General features: G+C 37.8%; 1 protein-coding gene across 8 annotated transcripts in view; it reads right to left on the bottom strand.

Annotated features, from left to right (window-relative positions):
- The window catches only part of Aff2 (AF4/FMR2 family, member 2), a 511,865-nt gene that overhangs the window by 447,863 nt on the left and 41,747 nt on the right, over positions 1-22,255 (bottom strand). For 2 of the 8 annotated variants that reach the window (XM_006527816.4, XM_006527817.4), the window contains exon 1: positions 8,679-17,099. The exons of 4 other annotated variants lie outside the window; for them this stretch is intronic. In XM_006527816.4, coding sequence (XP_006527879.1) covers positions 8,679-8,815 — 137 coding nt within the window. In that variant the 5' untranslated portion in view covers positions 8,816-17,099. Of the gene's footprint in view, positions 1-8,678; positions 17,100-22,255 lie in introns of those variants that run through there. 2 more of the 8 variants (XM_006527818.4, XM_006527819.4) reach the window with 2 other exon arrangements.

Below are 22,255 nucleotides of genomic sequence, written 5' to 3'. Positions count from 1 at the left end.
GATGTAGCTGTCTCTTGTGAGACTATGCCGGGGCCCAGCAAACACAGAAGTGGATGCTCACAGTCAGCTAATGGATGGATCATAGGGCTCCCAATGGAGGAGCTAGAGAAAGTAGCCAAGGAGCTAAAGGGATCTGCAACCCTATAGGTGGAACAACATTATGAGCTAACCAGTACCCCGGAGCTCTTGACTCTAGCTGCATATATATCAAAAGATGGCCTAGTCGGCCATCACTGGAAAGAGAGGCCCATTGGACTTGCAAACTTTATATGCCCCAGTACAGGGGAATACCAGGGCCAAAAAGGGGGAGTGGGTGGGCAGGGGAGTGGGGGTGGGTGGATATGGGGGACTTTTGGTATAGCATTGGAAATGTAAATGAGTTAAATACCTAATAAAAAATGGAAAAAAAAAAAAGAAATCAGTCAGAGTAGTCATTTGACATCAGAGAGGGTGGCATTCACTGTTACTTATTTTTCATTAAATTGCTAAAGTGAGTGAGACTAGTGAGAAGTGTCCATCTCAACATATTCATTAGCTTTTCCCCCTAATTTGGTATAATCATCCCCCAGTGTCTTATAGGTAAGATTAAAATTCAAAGATCCTGAATACTAATCCTAAACTTTTTACATGCAAGGAACCATTACACTATTGATTTGTTTTTAAATTTGAAGTGGTTGTGGATATTATATATCATGTCTTAATTGGTTTTATTTAGGTTTAATTTTCTCCAATTAAAAGATTAAAGGTTTTATCCTAAAATGTTCCATTTTAGTTAAGAGCAACTTACAACTCTGTCATCATCATCATCATCATAAGTAGAAATAGATTATGACTCTCAAAAGCAATGTAAAACACCTTCTTAAATAGCTTAACTACAGTAAGCTGGTACATGCAACCTAGGTTTACAAGGGTTCTAGGATATTTCATATGTCTATTTGGAACCAAGGTAAGAAGGAAGTTACACCACAGACATTCTGGTTCAGCAGAGGGAAAGTGGAATATAGACATATTAAAATGGATCTTGAACAGCCCACAAGATAAAGAGGTATTGCTTTAACTGGGAAAGGACCACGCCCCTGCAGGAAACTACTTAGAGCACACTGACTGCTACCACTTTGCACAACATCATCACTTCCAAGACTTTGGAAGGTTGCAGAAAAACCTTCTAGTTTTCTATAAGCAAAGAAGTGCAAACAATGCTTGGGAAGGAGTTTTTAGGAGCAGGCTTTATCCTTACATAGCTATTTTGCAAATTGTAGAGTGGGTTTCACCAACATACTTTGAGCAAAGGACAGTCTCTGTTTGATGATTGTAATGAAAAATGTTCTAGAACCATTAGGGCTTCTCTGTAGGATTTCCAGTTCCCAAATGGAAGGTCAAGATGGACCCGCTGAAGGTTATATTTAGGAATGCTAATCTATGAATGAATTAAAAAATCTCAAAGTTATTTTTATTTTCTCATTTAATTTGTTCATTCATTTTACTGTTGTCTTGAACAACCAGAAATTATGTTTGAGTCTCCAAATAACCTTTCAAGACCACTGAATGTTCAAAGAACAAGAAGTGAAAAAAGTGTTCTTTATTCCAAAGGACTGATGCTTTGTGGATAAAGGAGGCTGCTCCAAAAAAATAATTACAGTCACATGACTGAAGCTGGAAGGAGGTCTACAAATTACTTCAGAAACTCTGTCAGGAATATATTCTAAGACCAAGAGGGATAGGACAAGGAGGAATTAGAAAACAAATAAACAAACATCAATAAAACAAACAAAAACTTTAAAGATAACAGCAGAACTGAACTTTGAGAGACTGTGGGCTCTCTCACTATCTCTTTCTCTGTCTCTCTCACACATACACAGACAAGCACGCATATACACTCACACATATACTCACACATATACATATGGAGGTAAACATACAAACCCAATCAAGAGAAATGTAATTGAATGGAATATTTTTAAAAATCAAAATTAAGGGATTTGTCAGGGCTGGCTTTGGGCATTTGTTTGTTTGTTTGTTTTGCCCCAGGCTCCAGTTTAGGTCAGAACTGCACTGTTGCAGATTCTGTGCCTGTTTAAATGTTCATCCTTTGCTCATTGCAGAGAGCTGAGAATGAAAGAGAGCATCCTTCCCCTCCTCCCAGTTCCTCCACACCTCCTCGCCTATCTGGATCCACTCCCTTCTGTCTCTCATTAGCAAAAAACCAGGATTCTAGGCGATAACCATCAAACATGACAAAATAAAATATAATAAGTAAAACAAAAACCATCACATAAAGGATGAAGAAGGCAATCTAACAGAAGGAAAATAAACTCAAGTGTAGACACAAGGATCAGAAATCCAATCATTCATACACTCAATGGTCCCATAAAAATACTAAGCTGGGAGCTATAGTATGTAAGTAGAGGACCTGGGGCAGACATATGCAGGCTCTGTTCTTGCTGCTTCACTCTGAGTTTTCATAGAGCATCCAAGAGGCTTGTCCCTGCCTCTCAACAACTGTATAAGATGCTGGGTAGTCGTTATTGTTTTCACTCAGTGAAGTCAGCACTTCAGAAAATAGTCATACTCAGTCAATAGGAAACTGAATGGTGTTCATTGCTATTTTTTGCCCTTTCACGAAATTAATGCATTTGGCACAGGCAAATCAGTTTTCTTTAGTTGAGTAAACCTAATGAGCTGGTGCCAGTCTCTCTGAGAATGAGGAGAGAAATATTTGCAACAATTCCAGGTTGTAACTTTTACATTTCAATGTAATTACCAAAAGGTCATTTTATTTGAAAGTTTTAAAATTGTCTCTAACACATTTAGAAATTGCCATGAAAGCATACATATTCTCTGTTGCTTCTTAATAGTCATCTTGCAGTAAAAAAGAAGGTGGTACTGGGAACCAAGCTTAGTGACAGAGCAGCCATATACATAGATCTGTATGTGACAGATGAGATTACTTCCTCTCTGCAGAACAACAGACTTCTGATTTCAAAGGTTCAGCATGCTAAGCAGGGAAAACACTTAGCATCCTCCACCCCTCAATTCTTCATCGCACTGTTAGAGCACCTATCTCATTGGTTTTAGTCTGAATTAATGACATCATTTGTTCCTCATCAGAGCCACTTGCCTGCACAAGTCTACCAAGCAAAAGTAAAATATAACATAAATGGACCAAATAAAAGGAGAACAGAAAAATCAAAGAAATAAGGTCTTGAAAAAGCCACTTCTTTCGCTTGGAGTATTTCATTCATTTAACAGAGATTATTTTGTTTTGTCATGTTTTAAAAAAAAATGTTCAAATGGTCCCTTTTGTACCTCCACCAACTGGGGATGCTTGGAAACAATAAGCAGGTCCCTAGTCAGGTCCTTCTGAGTTTAAATACCTCCTTGTCTTTTATAAGCTCTTCATTTTGGTCAAGTTACTTAATCTGTCTGTGCACAGGTCTCACACCACTAAAAAAATTATGTGTACTGTTGTCGCAATCACAGATAAATAAATTAAATCATCATCACTGTCAAGAGCTCAAAACTCTAAGGATAAAGATATTTATCATAGCCCTGAACCAGCTATGAATTCCCAAGGCTACACTTAAAAGTGGAAGATGAAACTGTTACTGTTTAGGTCCCATGACACTATTAGGCTGAGTACATAGATACCCACTGTAAACAGAAGCAAGCTCAAGCTGGATAGGTAAAGTTCTGGTCATGGGATTTTAGTGTCAGCCACTTTTAACTTTATTATCAATGTTGTAAAGACACTTCAAGGTAAGCCCAAGCTATTTCTAGCAAGTCAACTTCCTGACTTAGCATCATGATCATTTTCCATTTGTCTAAATTAATCTATTTTTGAGATTTTACAAATAAACAGAAATATTCAAGAAGATATTCCCTCTGAAATGAAGTCTTTTAGAGGTTGCCTCACGTGGAAAAAGGCTAATTGGATTCTGAATTAAACCTATGTGAAACTCAAATCTTTTCTGGGGGAACAAAAATGGACCACCAGAAAATCACCTTGTCCACACAGGGTTAATAAGGAAAATGCTGATACAACCTCAAGTATGGTGGCGCCCAGAACCAGGGCTATAATTAATCTAAATGTACTATAATTACACTAAATGTTACTTCTGTAGAATAGTTCCAAATCATGTGGCTTTTTAATGCTTAGATAACATGCAGTTTATTTTCAATCATGATGTAGGCATGATTTGCTAAAGGAATATTAGGTCTGGAAGCAATATCTTAATCAAATCAGAATTTCTTCCGTAAAACAAATGTTTGCCCTTTGAAAAATTAGCAGTATCCAATGCCTGAGGCTAGAGATGTGAAACTGAGCTGGAACCTTACCGCTGGATCTCCCTCTGCCTCTGGCTTCCAGTCATTTACAAGTAGGCAACTGTGTCAGTTCCTACCCACACCCCTATACTTGCTATGGTCATAAACCACCACAACTACACCTACATTACACCCTGATAACTCTCCATTTGAAATTAGTTGTAGGAAAATTCACCTCATGTGGTTTATTCATGAACAGAAAACAGGTTCCTTTTGCAAGGTACTCACTTAAAGAAAACCTAATAGAAAGCACCCATAATTTACAGGATTGCTCTTATGTGCATAATGTGATGAATGAAAACTGAATGAATATTCTAGGACAGAAAATTCAGACTCTTACATATGCAGAAATATTTCTCATGGTGATTTGGATAGCTCACAGGATAAATAAAATGGACTGGGAAACCTTATGGTAATTGGCGTTTGGCTTTCCTCTCCTACTGTTCTTTGCCCTAGGGCTTTGGGCTTAATCAGTAACTATCATAAAACAGCCCAAATCTTGACAAACCAAAGTCTAGTGCTCAAACAGAGGGTAACATGACATATAGCAAAAATTTGAGAAAAATGTCTGTATTGGAACTGACCTTAGAAACATTTTAAGCTAAAATGCAGATGTATCTTTTAAATATAGATAAGTGTACAGTTTATTTTTCCTCTTTATCACACAAAGTGATGATCAAGTGCTTAGATGGTAAGTGATGAAAGACAGAGAAAGGAACAATGAATTAAGTACAGATTCCAACAGAGACCATAATCTTCTCACTGCCTTTGCATATCTTTTGCACCAAGTGCAGCTCTACCACTGCGATTGACAAAGTGCTCTGTTTCAGTTGTTTTGAGCTCCATCTCCCAAACTGTAGACTACTGAGAAACTTGCATAAAGTGTGGGTGTCAGGGTCCAAAACTGTGGGAGTCAAAGGATCACAGACTCAGAAGTGTGAAGAAAACTTGGGCCATGGAGTCAAACTCACTACTTTATAGCATGGGAGCGACGGGCTCAGAGGACATAAGTGATTGGCCAAGATCATAAGCAAATGATGGCAGAGAGAGATCAGGCATCATTACAGGCCAGAGATCCTTCTTTTGAAGAGTGAACAACCACTGGTCAGTATGTGTTGACTTATGGGATACTTTGGGTAAACTAGATTGAGAGCTGAAGCACAAAGGCATAGTCCAGTCATTTAACATGTATTTGTTAATCATCTATTCTATTCCAACCCCTGATTCCACTGTGTATGGAGTTGTGCACGCTTGAGATCCCAGCACTCAGGAGGGAGATGCAAGGACATTATGAACTTAGGACAAACTCCAACAATGTAGCAAGACCTTGTGTTGAGAGATAATAGAAGAGAAGCAGCACCAGGAAGAGGGTGAAGAAGCAAAGCCTCTGAAGCCTCAACAGCATTATCAAAGCACTTAGTAAGGTTAGGGTAGGAGAGGCTGATACTACAGGCTGCCTGATCTTAAAAAGTGAAGTATGCCTGGTATAACACAGCACATGCACACTAAACCAACGTGTCTTCATGTCCCCCAATATACCTTTGACAGAATAACTGACATGGGTCTCATTCCAATATACAAAATATTCCAGATATTAATAATTTTAATTAGTAATACCAAATACATAGTGATAGATTTAGACCATTTTCAGGAGCATTAAAGCATATAGTGTGATCTTCATCCTAATCCTCTACCAACCTCCAGTCTACTTTCCCTACAGGCATAGAAAAATGTGATTTCAACGTCTCATTCCTTCTCCCAAATGTACCATGGCTCTCTCATGTTGGCCTCCACTTACAATAATAAAACCCCTTATGAAGAAGACATCAAGTTTTGGAGTGATATGGGCTGTGACTAACTCATTTTCTGCTATATTGTCAGCAACTAATCTAATAGCTGGAACATGATATAAGTCTTAAAAATATTTGCTAGATGAGTGAATGAAACAGTCATTGCAAAACTGTTTAAATATTCTGTTTAATGTTTGTCAACTCGAATAAACATGCATTATGTTTGGTGAGTGTCTTAGTTAGGTTTTTACTGCTGTGAACAGACACCATGACCAAGGCAACTCTTATAAGGACAACATTTAATTGGGGCTGGCTTACAGGTTCAGAGGTTCAGTCCACTATCATCAAGGTGGGAACATGGCAGCATCCAGGCAGGCATGGTGCAGGGGGAGCTGAGAGTTCTACATCTTCATCTGAAGGCTGCTAGCAGAATACTGGCTTCCAGGCAGTTAAGATGAGGTTTTATAGCCCATACCCACAGTGACACAACTACTCCAACAAGGCCACACCTACTCCAATAGAGGCATACCTTCTAATCATGTCACTACCTGAGCAGAGCATATACAAACCATCACAATGAAGGACTGAGAGAAGACTCAGAGAGCCAAAACCATTCACTCAATTTGACTACTAATCCATGTTGTTTGTTTGTTAGTTTATTATTCTTTTTCATCCCACTCACTGCACCCTTCCTGGTCAACCCCCTACCAAAATCCTTCCCCGATTTCCCCTAATCCATATTTTTTTCATTATTATTTTCTGTCCTTTCTCATCATTTCTTTGCCTTGTGAGTTCCTAAGCATTGATCTTTGGAAGTTTACTGTGTCCTGAGAACTATGGTATAATTCCATCCAATGATATGCAGAAAGACATTCTTCCACTGTATTCTAGGCTGTTATAGAGCTAGACTAATGTAATTGTTCTTCTTGTGGGAATATCCATAGTTTCCAATACTTACCAAAGAGAAATAATTTTGTGACTGTGTATTTTATGGATGTGTATTGGTATGTATATCTGCACACACACGTGTCTATAGGTAGTTTTCTTGTATGCATGTGTAGGGAAGAGGTTGATATTGGTGGTCTTCCACTCAATATCTTTCTCCTCATCTTATTTGATATAGTTCCGTACTTAACCTGAAGCTCACCAAATTGACAAGGTTGGGTGACTATGTAAGACCTGTTTGTCTCCCACCTCCAGTTCTGAGGTTGTACATAAGCAACAGTGTCCAGAATGCATAGGTCCACTTGCTTTGACAGCAAGGATTTTAGCAACTGAGATAACTTTCTAGTCATAGTAATGCATATTTCAGGCATGATGTTATAAGGTCGAAGAGGGCAGACAAATAACAGCTTGGAATGAAAGAATGAGGGCCAGTTTGTAGTTCCTGTCTTCAGACAACCAGGAAGAATCTGCCTTCCACTGTGACTGCATGTTCAGTGCAGCTAGAAAGAATCCAAGGGAAATAAGTATTTTGTCTGAGTACCTGTTTACACATTCACAGAGTTCACATTTTTCCTACCCTTTTCAGAGATAGCCAAAGACCATTCTATGTTCTATATTGCCAAAGATTTTCAAGCATTAACATTTGAACTAGATGAATTATAAATATACTAGTTTTAAAAGAATTATTACCAAAAAAATAAAATTCTTATTATAACATTTATGTTGCATGTTGAAATAATAATGAAAAGGGTACTAGGTTAAAACATATTAAAGTTGATTTCATGTGTTTTTTTTTTTTGATACTTTTATTAGCATGGCTACTAGAAAATTTTTAATTGTAATTGTGAATAGTATTATATATCTATTGAACAGAACTGTTCAATATTTGTTTTGAAAGATGATTACCTGGGAAGATGCAATTATCCATACTAATTGAACTGAGCACCTAAGCTCTGTACATTTCATTTTATATTAGTTATGGTTCAATATTTAAAATAATCACACACACACACACACACACACACACACACACACATGAGAGGTTACATTATAGAAAAAAAAAACCTCTATTTATCCTCATAGAATGTGCTCCAATGTAGATGGGAGAAGCCCCTGAGCACTGCTCAAATTCCCACCCACTGTAGGTATGAGGTATGATTCCCTATCTGACCTCCAGAATTATTGGGATCTTATTTTTTTCCTGTGGCTTTCTTTTTTGTTTGTTTGTTTTTTCTCTCCACAGTAACAAAGAATCCAAGTGAAGCTAAAACCTTGACTGACTTAGGTATAGTTGTCATAACAGAATCAGCAAGTAAAATATGGTCCAATATCTACTTACATAGACAAGAAGGTTGTTGTAAAGAACCCGTGATACAGAAAATTCAGACGCCATGAAGCTTCTCTTTTCATTTTCCCAGACTGGAGTTTTTCTTTTACACAAAGGCATATATATGTATTCTGAAGCTAAGATTCACTTAGTAATACCAAACTAAATTATTCAACTGAAAAACAGAACAATAAAGTGAGCACGCCACAAAACATAGCAAGTGGCCTAAGAACATTGCTCAGAACTCACTGAAAAGCAAAGGCCATTAGAAGTTACACCTCTATTCTGCTTACCTTGCAAAAGACACCCTGTCAAATGTAGCCACAGGTGGGAATCCAAGGGTAGGAGATTCTGTCCAGGAATCTCCTGAGGCAGACTGAATCCTCTGTATGCAGGAAATCTTGTCTCTACTCATGTCCTTGGGCCCCATTATTCCCCTGGCCTCTAAAGTCACTAGCTACTCACGAGGGACAAGCAGGAAAGCTCTCTCAGCTTTCAGTCAGTCCTTAGCTTTCATTAGAAGTCAGTCAGTAGGTGTGACACACTCACATGCCTGACCTTAGTTACTCAGTCTCCAACTGTTTCAGTGGTCAGAGATAGTGAGTGACTCAAGGCCTCTACCATAGCCCACATTGTTAGCATAAACTAGCTGCAGTGGCCCAAGGTCTCAGGTACACAAAGATACTCTTATCAGACAAAATATTCCAAGGGTCTAGAGGTTGCCTCCCTGAAGCCTAAGGAAGATTAGCACTTTTGTGCTAACTTAACCCTTTATTACACAGAGGTATTGCAGAAATGAAGTAGTGAGTCTCTAAAACAGAACTCGGATGTCACAATTCCAAAAATTACAGGCAGGGAGCACCTCTACTGTTGTCTGACCTCCATTGTTTTAAAAGTCCAAAAGAGAGTTTACAGTATAGGAAAAGAGGTTTTGTGCCTAAAACTAATTAACAAGATGCTAATTTTTCATTATCAAACATACACATAATAAGTGTGTGCCAGAACATAGAAGAAAATTTTTGTCTTTGGTTTTTCTAATATGGAAAGAATTGATGTCTTGTCAGTAATTTATAACAAGAGGGATTCCAGAAACCCCCAATGAAGGAGACAAGCTCAGATCCCAAAGGCCACATGTGCACTCACAGAAGTAGGAAGAAGGAGTCACAAGGATCCCCTGGGCTCACCAGCTAGCCCACCTAGGCTACTTAGCAACTCCCAGGACAGTCTGAGACCCTGTGAACAGCTCCTGAAGGACAACACCTGAGATTGCCCTCTAGTCTCCACATGCTTGTACACACTTGCAGACATGTACCAGTACAAACATGGATACTCCATAGAGACATATACACATATTTACCACATGTGCACCAGCACATAAGAAGTACAGGTTTAATGTGTATGCATATTTTTGTTTGTATTTATTTATTTATTTACTCACACCCCAAATGCTGCTCCCCCTCCCATACCTCTATCACACAGTCCCTCCCCCACCCCCTTTTTCTTTCCTCAGAGTGGGTAGGCCCCCTCCCTGGGTATTGCCCTGGTCTGGCACATCAAGTCTCTACCAGATTAGGTGCATTCTCTCCAACTAAGGCCAGAAAGGGCAGTCATGAGGACTGAACTGCCTGTCTGTTGCTTATGGCCCAGGGATGTTGATCCAGCTTTTGTATATTCTTTGATAAGTGATTCATTCTCTGAGAGTTCCAGGGGTCCAGTGTTAGTTGACTCTGTTGGTCCTCCTGTGGGCTTCCCATGACTTTTAGGGCCTTCAATCCTTCCCCCAACTCCTTTAGTCCAATGCTTGGCTGTGAGTATCTGCATCCATTTCAGACTGCTGCTGGGTAGAGCCTCTCAGAGGACAATTATGCTAGGTTCCTGTCTACAAGCATAACCAAGTGTCATTAATAGTATGAGAGATTGGTGTTTGCCCATGGGATGGGTTTCAAGTTGGACTGGTTATTGGTTGGCTTTTTCTTTGGTCTCTGCTCCATCCCTGCAATTCTTTTAGACAACACTTATTTTGGATGGAAAGTTTTGTGGATGGGTTGGTGTCCTTATTCTTCCATTATGCATCCTGCTTGACCTCTTTAGGTTCCATAACCCCACTTTAGGCATATCACCTAAGGTTACCCATCCACCCATGCTGGACTGTACAGCAGAGGGATGGTTAAGACTTTTGGGATTCTCCTCTATCCTAGGTCTCTGGGACTTCCTAGATTCTGCCTCTCCCTACCCTCACCCCCACTCACTTCCACCCACACCACTGGCAGCTGCAGATTTCCATTCATCCTCTTGGCCCTCAAGCTTCTCTTCTGTCTCTCCCTGCACCTGCTCCTGCCTCCACATTCCCCTTTCCCATCCTCCCCATTCTCTTTCTTACCAAGTTTATTTAAGTGTTTTTTAGTGGGAGCTAAATTTATCCTAAACCTCCATGCTGATAACACTTGGCAATGCTTAAAGACATTCTTGCTTGTCATAACATTGGGGTAACAAGTGTTAATTATATCAAGGGTCTAGAGGCCATGGTGCATAGGACTGTCCCCTACAAGAGAGTTACTCTGCTCCAAACATCAGTTATGCCAAGACTGAAAATTCCTAGTTCACATGCATACAATCCTTAAAGAAATATGTGAAAATATAGAAAAGAACAAAAACTGAAACAGTCTATAGCCTCCTCATGTATTAATAGCAATCATGAACAGTGTATTTTTTGCATTTCTCCTATTTTTCATCATGCACATATATGTATATACTATTTTTAGTTCACATAATATCATTCATGCTATTATTTTATTTATTATAAGAATACATAAAAATAACAAAGGATAGTATAAGAAAAATTAAGATTTCCAATAGGGTAAAAAAAGAAGAAAAATATAATCACAGAGTACCAAACCTGATGTCATTCTTCCCTTAATGTTTAATGTTTGAATGGTTTTCTGTTTCGGCCTCTCTTTGTGACATAAGCTGTATAAAATATGTGAAAATTTATTCCCTTCCTCCACAAGGAGTCTTAGGCATTTAACATTTATCATCTGCAAATCTATATCACAAAGGTCTTGATTCCAGGATTGGATTCTTTTCACAAAATCCACACAAACTCTCCTAGGTTAACATGCCATTTGTTCTCACTCTAACATTTAACCAACACTGACACATTTTACTTAACTAAATCTGAATCCTGTCAACTCTCATTCCAACCAAAATTCAGTCATAGAGATAAGAAACACTCCTTTGGGGGCTAAACAATAGCAAATATCAATATTTCCTGGCTAAAGGACAATCTCTTAGGACCAGAATTATATAGAAAAGGGGTGAAATATTTCTTTGGTTCTTGAAGGAAGCTATTTGAAAATGCATAATAAATTATAAGGCCTACTGTTTTCAATATCCAGGACTGGGAGGTAGCAGCAAGAAGACATCTTCTGTTTTTGATGCTGTCAACTTATAGACTAGTTCAAGAAATGTAACCTTGAAGAAAGCAGTATAAAAGGGCGGTCAATCTAGACTATGGGGGAAAAAAGCTCCCAGCACAAATTCAACCAAGGACCTATTGTCTTATGGCTTGCTTCATCCACTAACGAAGTCTGTGATTACCATCCTCCAGTTTTGAAGGCAAATGCTCACTAATCCCTCTTTAAATCTCACGCAGGAGTGTACAGCAGAGAGATGATTATGATGCACTCCAGGATCAGAGCACAATGCAGATTCTTTGAGGCTCAGAGAGGTGAACGTAGGAATTGGTGTACAAAGGCTGTGATTATTTAGCTAGAAGAAGTGTGGATTTAGGAGAGAATTAATATTTCTTTCAAATATAAAGGGTGTAGTATGTAGTTGTGGAGACTCTACAAACTGAACAAAATATTTCCTCTGGAATGTGAAACAATTAATCAACCTCTAACAGACAACTTTCTGGGGTCTTCACTGTCTATTTCCTCATCTACCCTATAGTTATGTGATTAGATCTTACTTGCTGTTCAATTAATGCATTTCCAATAAACCTTCATTGTTTTATTTGACAATTTGTTGAAGCTCTGATGATCTCAGGTAAGGGGATTGATACAGAAATAACTGTCATAACCCTACCATCATGGATATGAAAATGGATTTTCAGAGTACCATTGGAAATCAACTACATTTCCATTTTAAGCTAATTACTGTGACAGAATAATTCAGATGAATTCCAAAAGTGTGCCTTAGCTATTTGATCCTTATGTTTTCATTCAAAAAAAATTTTAAAAAAATCATAAAGACCAAAACATTTAGAGCAATGTACTGTAATGTGACATCTTTGTAAATAAGAGTTATATCTAACTAGTATATATCATAGCATAAATATAAATAAAATTTTTATTCTCTTAATTCTATGAATCATTTTGTTAGAATTCACTCAAACTATTAAAGTTGTTCCCACCTGATGGAAATGCCCATCTAGAAGACTAGAACAAATGTTAGGTTCAAAAGAGGAAACAACTGCTTATGTAGTTTTATGTTTAGGTATCAGTGGGTATCACTACTGTAGAAAGCTCCAATATGCAGATAAGGAGAGCTCTGTGTGCCATAGTGATAGAGATTCTCAGTGAGATTGCAGTGGTTTGTTTTTTTTGTTTTTTTCAGTATCCCTAACACAGAATGTCGGTGGGAGCTCCCTGATTCAACCACTACAGATGGTGAGAACAGGAGTTGATCTTATTCTTACTCATGAACTGGCAGAGTGGGACATAAATCCAGCACAATACTTGCTGAAAGTATTTTAGGAGACTACACCTGACTTATGGTGGAGAGGTGGCTCAGATGAACTGGCCACTTAACACTGCAATGCTCTGCTTAGTACATGGCTTCCTCTTAGTCAGCAGGAAGTGTCCAGGGATGAATGACCTTGGTACCTAGAATAGTAGAAAGTGATAGTAACAGGAACAAGAAGAGATATATCATAGTATAATTCCTTCAGTACATAATTAGGTAGACAGGTATGACCAAGGGTAAGGACAATACTTCCAGCTAAAATACCAACGTCCACAAAAAGGCTTTTTCGTTGTTTAAATTTGATTAAGTTCTAATATCTTGCAATGTTATGAACTGTAAAGAGACCTGGGGACAGATTAAGACTATAAACTATTTATATCTTGTTTATTGTTTGGACTTATTTATTAGAAGCATTTTGGAGAGACTGTTCTGAAAAAAGTAAAGTATTCACAGGCCTTGCTTTAAGGTGAAAATCAAAGCATTTCCTTCATCCCTATGAAATACAAAACCATCGATAGAGATTCTTAGACACACTAAAGTTTGGCAACCAACCTCTTATGATAGATTCCCAACATGAATCCTAATCAAATACATATTCCTTATTGTAGAATTTTTAAAGATATCTGTAACATACAAGAGCATTTGTAAACTCATAGTAGTTTTGCATTGCTACTGTGTTATTGTAACACAAATTCAAATGAAAATATTCTGAGGAAAATTTGCTTGGTCTAAAAACATAAAGGTATTTCAAATGTCTGTTTTTACAGGTACAAGGCCATTTGTTGAGACTGAAGCACTGTTTCAGCTTCAAGACTACACTTCCTAGCCTTAACGATTCTAACCACAGACACCCAGAACTAGCAAGCTCTATGCTTGCTTACTTTCAATACCTCCCACCATGTATAAAACACAGTTGTCATCCCATGCTGAAGAACTAAGGTTGTTAGCAGTATGGCCACATGTTGTCTCAGGCTCTTTTGTGCTCTCCCCTGGTACTATTTTATTCCTAAAGGAAGTCAATCCCCTGTATTTTCAGCTAGCCAGTAGCTTTTTCCTTGTCCTTATCACACAATCACCCAAATGATCTGCACATTGTTCTTTAGGCATTTTTTAATCTCTCTTCCAATCAGACTGTCACTGCACATCTCTTCATGCACAAAATCAACAGCAAGGCTACCTGGCCTAACACTCCCAGAAGGGAGGACTACATTAGTTGTCTCGATGTCATATTCTCCATAGGTCTCCTAACACTTGAAAAGCATTTAATTTATTCATTTATTATTATATTGTGTGTACTTATACATGGTGTGGAGAGTCAGACACAGTAAAGTGTATATGTGGTCAGAGGACAAACTTTCCAGGAAAGTCAGTTCTTCCCGTCCACCATGCATTCTAAGGATCAAACTCAGGTCAGTGTGCTTATGAAGAAAGACTTTTACACACCAGGCCATCTTGCAAGGCCTCATAAGGCTTAATTAAATTTACTATGGTTTTGTTGCTGCTGCTTTTCTGTTCATTTGTTTCTTTGCTTGTTTGTTTTGTGGGCCTTTGTTATTTTCTTGGCCAGTCTTTGATTCTTGGAAAGCAAGATCAATATCTTAGTAACTGCTCAATAAATGAATGTCTGGCATCATTCAAATAAACGTGAACAAGTTAGTGTTAAGATGATAACAGACTACAGCAAAAAAGGCAGTTTCAAACACCTAAAAACAATTCTAACTAAAATTCTCAATATACCTGGCCTGCAGTGAAGAAAAACTGGGGCACAAGTTCCTAAGACTTAGCTTATCGTTGATTATAAGACTATATTGATTAAACCTATTTTGTGATTAGAAGCATAGATATTCAACCATCTATAGGATCCCCATATGGAAAAATAGAAAATGATTAATGTTTATATTATTGACATGTCACAAAGCACCAACAGGAAAACAACATTAACTAATTATGCACACTGAGTCTCAAATGTATTTCTTACACCATGGTTATTCTCTTGTTGTTCTTTTCTTGAAATAGCCTTGCTAGGTAGCCAAGGACAACCTCAATTTGCAGATGCTCCTGGCTGGTACTCCTGAATGGTGGAGTAATAGCCCTGTAATACCATGCCTAGAAATATGTTCTTTATGTATATTCTTTGCCTACAATGGAGAAGGATACACAAAGCATGGATCAGTCTAGTCTAAGAGATAGAGATGCCACTGTTGCACAATACTTTCTAAAAAGAAGTTTTATTTAAAAAATTCTTTTACTTTTATTTTGTGTATGTATGTTTTCTGTGTGTTGTGTGCATGTGTGCTACCTGCATGCACGTATGTGAACAACACAAGTGCACTACTCAAAAAGGCCAGAAGAGGGAATTGGACCATTTCCTTTGGAAATTAAGATACAGATAATTGCTAGCCATCATGTAGAAGCTGAGAATCAATGGGTCTTCTGGAAGAAGAGGCTATGTTCTTAATCACTAAGCCATCAATCCTGCCACACTTGTGTTCTTGAGTCTTGATTCCTCTTACGTGTGTTGTCATCACCACTGTAATATGTATCAAAATAGATACTTAACTTTAAATTAAGTAAGCCATCTTGAGGTCCCTTTATGTTCTTAGTACATAATATAAACAAAGCATTAGTTGGGTTGTCCGAGAGGGCAGGTGTAAATCTGTCCTCAAGTCGACTGTAGCAAAGGATGCAGAAACATTACTTCTCTTAGTAATTCTGTTTCTTTTAAAAATAAAAAAAATGAATCAATGCAACATTAAAAATGTACAAAGATGAAAGAAGCTTTAGTAAGATATCCAGGTTATATGCAAAATCGGGTTGTTTTTTTCTGATAATATTTAGGATTATTAATGACTCTTATTAATATTTTATGTATAGGAATATAATCAGTAGTGCTGTTATTGTTGTTACTGATCTTATTCTTCTGTCAGTAAATCTATTTCTATAAACATAATTTAATAGATTAATTGAGGAACAGAGAGATGGTTCAGCAGATATACGAGTTAATTGACAAGACTGGTGGCCTGAACTTGATCCCCAGGACCCCACATGGTAAAAGAAGAGAATCAGTTTCCATAAGCTGTCCCCTGACCCTCACATACATCTGCATTCACATGCACTTGTGCTTCCATAAGTGCATGCATACACTCACAAATACAAACACACAGTGAGAGAAAGCAGGTAAGTAAATGTAATTTAGAAAAAAAAAATGAAGATTTTTTTAAAAATTCATGCCAATACCCCAAAATTATATTCTACTAAAATATTAAAAATATTAAAAAATTCCACAGCTAGCAACTTTGTGCCAGGTCTAAGTTCCTCTCCATAAAACCATACCAATACCTATATCTAATTGTGGTCCTACATCCAATGCCCTGAATTAGTCTGTGCCAACCTCAGCATCCAGACATAGAAGAGGACTCTGTTGCATTCCCAAAAATTACAGACTCCCCTCACATGCCACATCCAGACTCCCCATCCAGCCATGTCATTGATACCTTAATATGGTCTGGCCAGGTAAGTCTATCTGATGGTCATCCCCTCCATGAACCCTCTGTAACACACAAATCTACCCTCAAAGCTTCAGGCTTGGACCAGGACATACATCCTACATACCAACCTATTCCCCAAGTCCATCAGTACTTATTCCACCTAAGTCACATCCAACCCTCAGGTCCAACTTCACTTGCACATGTTGTTCTCTGTCCCAGTCTTCTGTGTTTATATCAAGCACAGAGCTAGTATAAGTTCACATGCCTAGGTGTCATTGCAAAGGTACAAATGATATGAAAGATTAAGGCAGTATCCCTATACCCAAATACACATTCTATAAAAATATTCTTTAATATGAATACCTAAATTGACCACAGTAGACATAATTTAAAAGAATAATCATAAACTTCATCAAACAAAGTTAAAAAACACAGAAAGAAACAGTTCAATGAATCTTTAAAGAGCATGGTCTTGAGAATAAATACTCAAGATATGCCAAAGAAAACACAAACATAAGGCTAATGGAAATTAAGGAACTATTCCAGAATTTCAACATGGAATTCAATGAAATAATAGAAAACTTGAAGAAAATTCAAGCTGAAATGAAGATGGAAAAAAAAAAAAAAAAACAACAACCAAATAATAGCCCAACTAGAAAACTGAAGGGAATGCTTTACAAGTAGAATTAATAAAGCAGAAAGCAGAATATTAGGACCCAAAATAAAGTAGAAGAAAAATACTATGTCAAACAAATAACAAGTATGAAAAAACATAAAAGCATAGGGAAGAAACATGAAGGAAATATGAGACATCATAAAATTATAGGAATAGATATCAAATGAGAATTTCAAGTCAATAGCATAAGAACAGAACTTCAGCAAGATCATAGAAGAAAAGTTCCCCAAACTAAGGAAAGACATGCCCATACTCATAAAAGATGCACACTGAACACAAAATAAATAAGAAAAGAAAGTCCCCATGGCATATCTTAGGTAAAACTATAAGCATACATTATTTTTTAAAGTGTATTTAAAAATATAAGAAGAAAATGATAGGTTATATATAATGGAAAACCAATAGATTAATTGTTAATTTCTCAGTAGAAACTTTTAAAGACAGAAGAGCCAACCTAGACTACTGTACCCAGTAAAACTACCTGCCATAACTGAAGAATAAAAATAGTTATTCCACAGCATAAATAGCTTAAAAATTCATGTCTAACAGACCAAACCTAAAGAAAGGGCAGAAACAATATTCACGCTAAATAGGGGAATAATAACAACCAAAATTATGTAGAAAGAAAACAAACAAAGCAAAATTTACTAAAACACTAAGTATTTCTGAGAAGACAGTAACAGAACTCAACAACACAATGAAAGCAATTAACACACACATTTGTTGTTGTTGTTGCTGTTTTTTGTTTTTTTTTTTTTTTTTTTTTTTTTTTTTTTTTTTTGAGACAGGGTTTCTCTGTGTAGCCCTGGCTGTCCTGGAACTCACTATGTAGACCAGGCTGGCCTTGAACTCAAAAATCCACCTGCCTCTGCCTCCCAAGTGCTGGGATTAAAGGTGTGCACCACTACTGCCCGGCTAACACACACATTTTAATAAAAACTTACATATGAATGGCCTCAACTCTCCAATCAACTGGTATAGCCTGGCTGAATGGAACAGGAAACAAAATCCACCTGTTGTCTACAAAAAACTCATCTTTGTTTTAAAAAGGCAGTGCTTTAAGATGAAGGAATGAGCAAACATACTCCAATCCAATGGGACCAGGAAGCAAGCAGACATTGTTATACTAATATCTGACTAAACAGACTTCAAACTAAAACTAGTCAAAAGAGTTAAAGTAGAGACACTTTATTCTGATCAAGTGAAAAGTTAACAAAGATATTAGTATCCTAAAGATATAGTTTCATAAAAGTGTACTGCTGTAATGAAAGACACAGACTGACATCGAACCATGATTACTAGGTGATTTAAACTAATATACAAGTCATTTGGACAAAAACTAAACAGAGTAACATCAATTAAATGACATGATACATCAAATGTACATAACAAGTATCTACACTATGTTCTACCCAAGCACTAAAGAATGCATACTCCACATTTTCTGTATCCATTCCTCTGTTGAGGGACATCTGGGTTCTTTCCAGCTTCTGGCTATTATATATAAGGCTGCTATGAACATAGTGGAGCATGTGTTCTTATTACCAGTTGGAACATCTTCTGGGTATATGCCCAGGAGAGGTAATGCTGGATCCTCCAGTAGTACTATGTCCAATTTTCTGAGGAACCACCAAACTGATTTCCAGAGTGGTTGTACCAGCTTGCAATCGCACCAGCAATGGAGGAGTGTTCCTCCTACTCAGCTATTAAAAACAATAAATTTATGAAATTCTTAGGCAAATTGACTGATCTGGAGGATATCATCCTGAGTGAGGTAACCCAGTCACAAAAGAACTCATATGGTATGCATTCATTGATAAGTGGATATTAACCCAGAAACTTAGAATATCCAAGATACAATTTGCAAAACACATGAAACTCAAAAAGAAGGATGGTCAAAGTGTAGATACTTCGTTCCTCCTTGGAATGGGGAACACAATACCCATGGAAGGAGTTACAGAGACAAAGTTTGGAGCTGAGACAGAAGAAAGGACCATCTAGAGACTGCCCCACCCAGGGATCCATCTCATAAACAGCCACCAAACCCTGACACTATAACATATACCAGCAAGATTTTGCTGACAGGACCCTGACATAGCTGTCTCTTGTGAGACTATGCCAGGGCCTAGCAAACACAGAAGTGGATGCTCACAGTCAGCTATTAGATGGAACACAGGGCCCCCAGTGGAGGAGCTAGAGGAAGTACACAAGGAACTAAAAGGGTCTGCAACCCTATAGGTGGAACAACAATATGAACTAACCAGTACCCCCCAGAGCTGTGTCTCTAGCTGCATATGTATCAGAAGATGGCCTAGTCGGCCATCAGTGGAAAGAGAGGCCCCTTGGTCTTGGGAAGATCATATGCCCCAGTACAGCGGAATGCCAAGGCCAGGAAGCAGGAGTGGGTGGGTAGGGGAGCAGGTGAGAGAGGAGGGTATAGGGGACTTTTGGGATAGCATTTGCAATGTAAATGAAGAAAACGTATAATAAAATAAAAGAATGCATACTCCATTCAGCAGCTCACAGAAGCTTCTTGAAAATATATCACATCCTGGGACATAAAACAAACCTTAATAAATTCAGAAAATTGAAATAACTCTGAGTATACTATCTAATAATCTAATAAAACTTAAAATTGACAGCAAACAAATCTCTAGTAAATAGACAAACTCATGGAGATTAAACAACTCACTACTAAATTATGAATGGGTGAAAGGAGAAACCAAGAAATAAAAATTCCTTAAATTAAATGAGATTACAACACACATACACACAGAGAGAGAGAGAAAGAGAGAGAGAGAGACAGAGAGACAGAGAGACAGAGACAGAGACAGAGACAGAGACAGAGACAGACAGAGAGAGACAGAGACAGAGACAAAGGCAAAGACAAAGAGAGACAGTGTATACTTGGTCCAAATGGAAAGCAGAAGGGAAGGCAGAAGGGGAGGGGGGAGATACAGAGACAGACAGAGAAACAGACAGACAGACAGATAGAAAAATAAACTAATTTGTTCTCTTGCTTCCTCAAAAGAAATCACTTGCTAACAGGGACATTTTTATAAAAAATCATGAGTACACATGGAAGAAGTTATGGAAGTAATTCAAATAGTAAATTGAAAATTAACTTCAGTGAATTTTATTTATATAATGGTGGTAAGCATTTTGTTAAAAAAAAAAAACAAACAAATGTGATTTTATAATGAATTCAGACAGCCCATGAAATACAACACAACTCCGCATACAGGTATGTGCAGGTGAGGGCTTCTTCATTTTTCACTGGGCTTTCATTCCTTGTTTAATTCCACAATTAGTGATCATTTACTGAGTTGAAAAGTTACCACCTCATCTCAAACTGTAACAAATTACCATTTTAAACTGGGTTGACCTTTTCCATGTTTTCTATCTTTCTAGAGACACCCAGGGGAGGTAATTAGGTATTGTGGCATAAAAGAGTTGTATCTTCATGAAACAAAGAGGTCAGAAAATAAAGCAGTGATGCTCATGGTAACTGCACAGGACTGGTTCACCCACTTTCAGTACGTTCATAAAAAAGACCAAATTAAGCTATGCAGATAACTGAGCATTCAGTGAAACATCTCAAAATGTCTTTAAAACTCAACAGTTTTACAGTGTCTGCCAAATAGCATTTTTGCATGTTTATCAAGAGAGACAGAAGCACACTATGAAAGCAAACTCACCATAATAATTAGAGTTATAAAATACCATTAATAAAATCATTCTATATCTTGAAGATACAGGCAGTTCCATCTATTCTCTATCTGCTGTCTGTCCTCTCCTTCAGTATGCCACCAGGAGAAGAGTTTGGAATCTTATCATCCAAGAGTTAGCCTGCATGTTTGACAATTACACTCTGACTCTGAACATCCTGCTCCGTGTCAACAATGTACATATCTGTAAGATGAGGAAGACAACACTTGATTCCTAGAATAGCTGTGGAGGGTGAGCAAACAGATGTAAATGTGGGGATTGGCACTAGGTAGAAACTTAATAAGCTCAGCTCCCTTTTCTTTTGCAAAAGTAAAGCAGAATGACATCATCTTTACTCATTCAATATACCTAGTGCAGTGACTATGGAGCCTCTCCCAATGATATGGAACCAAGAGGATGGCTTCTTCGGTCTCAGTCACCCAGGCATTCTCATTATCTTCAAATAATGCAGATTAAGAATCAGGATGTCTGTGCTGTCACCTCAAATTAGGCATTTCTCACAGGTTATATCAAGTGAGGCTTATGCAGCTGATCTGTGGCTTCCACTTTAGGTGCCAAGTTCTACCACTTAGGGGCCCCTACTCTCAGACTTCACTTTGCTTTCTCTAGTACAAAACGTCCTCAGCAAGATCTTGTCAAGCTCATGAAAAAAATGGCAAGGCAATCTGGTTCCTTTAACAGATTTTCTTACAGTTCTGCCATTGGTGATCCAACCTGTGATATGGAAGACAACGTTCCAAATTTCACATGTGTGCATTCACTAATGATGCGCAAATGGCCAAAGGCAACACAGACTGTAAAGAAGACAAACTCTTAGCAAGTGGTACTTTCCTGTCATCTACTATTTGAACAAATCTACCTTATTTCTCCTATGCTTTAGAATTTATCTGACCTAGCAGACAGGAAAATATGAGGAGAAATAGTCTTTTTCTCCTCCCAGGCCATTTCCTTCTGTTAAATGACTGACTTTTTCTGACAGTCTTTCAAGCCTATGAACTTGTGGACACATGATTGGATGATAAGTCAAACGGTCTGTCCAGCAGCCAGCCTATCGTCAGTAGGGGCATCATACATCTGCTTGTTCTATTTTTAAATAGCTAAGAAGCCACACCCTGGTACAGAGGATAAAAACCTGCAGTCTCTATTTTTACCTTTAAACATTTATGATACATTCACACTGGGGTTTGAATGAGCTCTGGTTACTGTTGGGAGAGGTTCAGACTTCTTTTAG

Source organism: Mus musculus, chromosome X (genome assembly GCF_000001635.26).
Source record: "Mus musculus strain C57BL/6J chromosome X, GRCm38.p6 C57BL/6J".
Lineage (NCBI taxonomy): Eukaryota > Metazoa > Chordata > Mammalia > Rodentia > Muridae > Mus > Mus musculus.
Note: the sequence above shows the minus strand (reverse complement) of the source record. Positions and strands in the feature narration are given on the sequence as shown.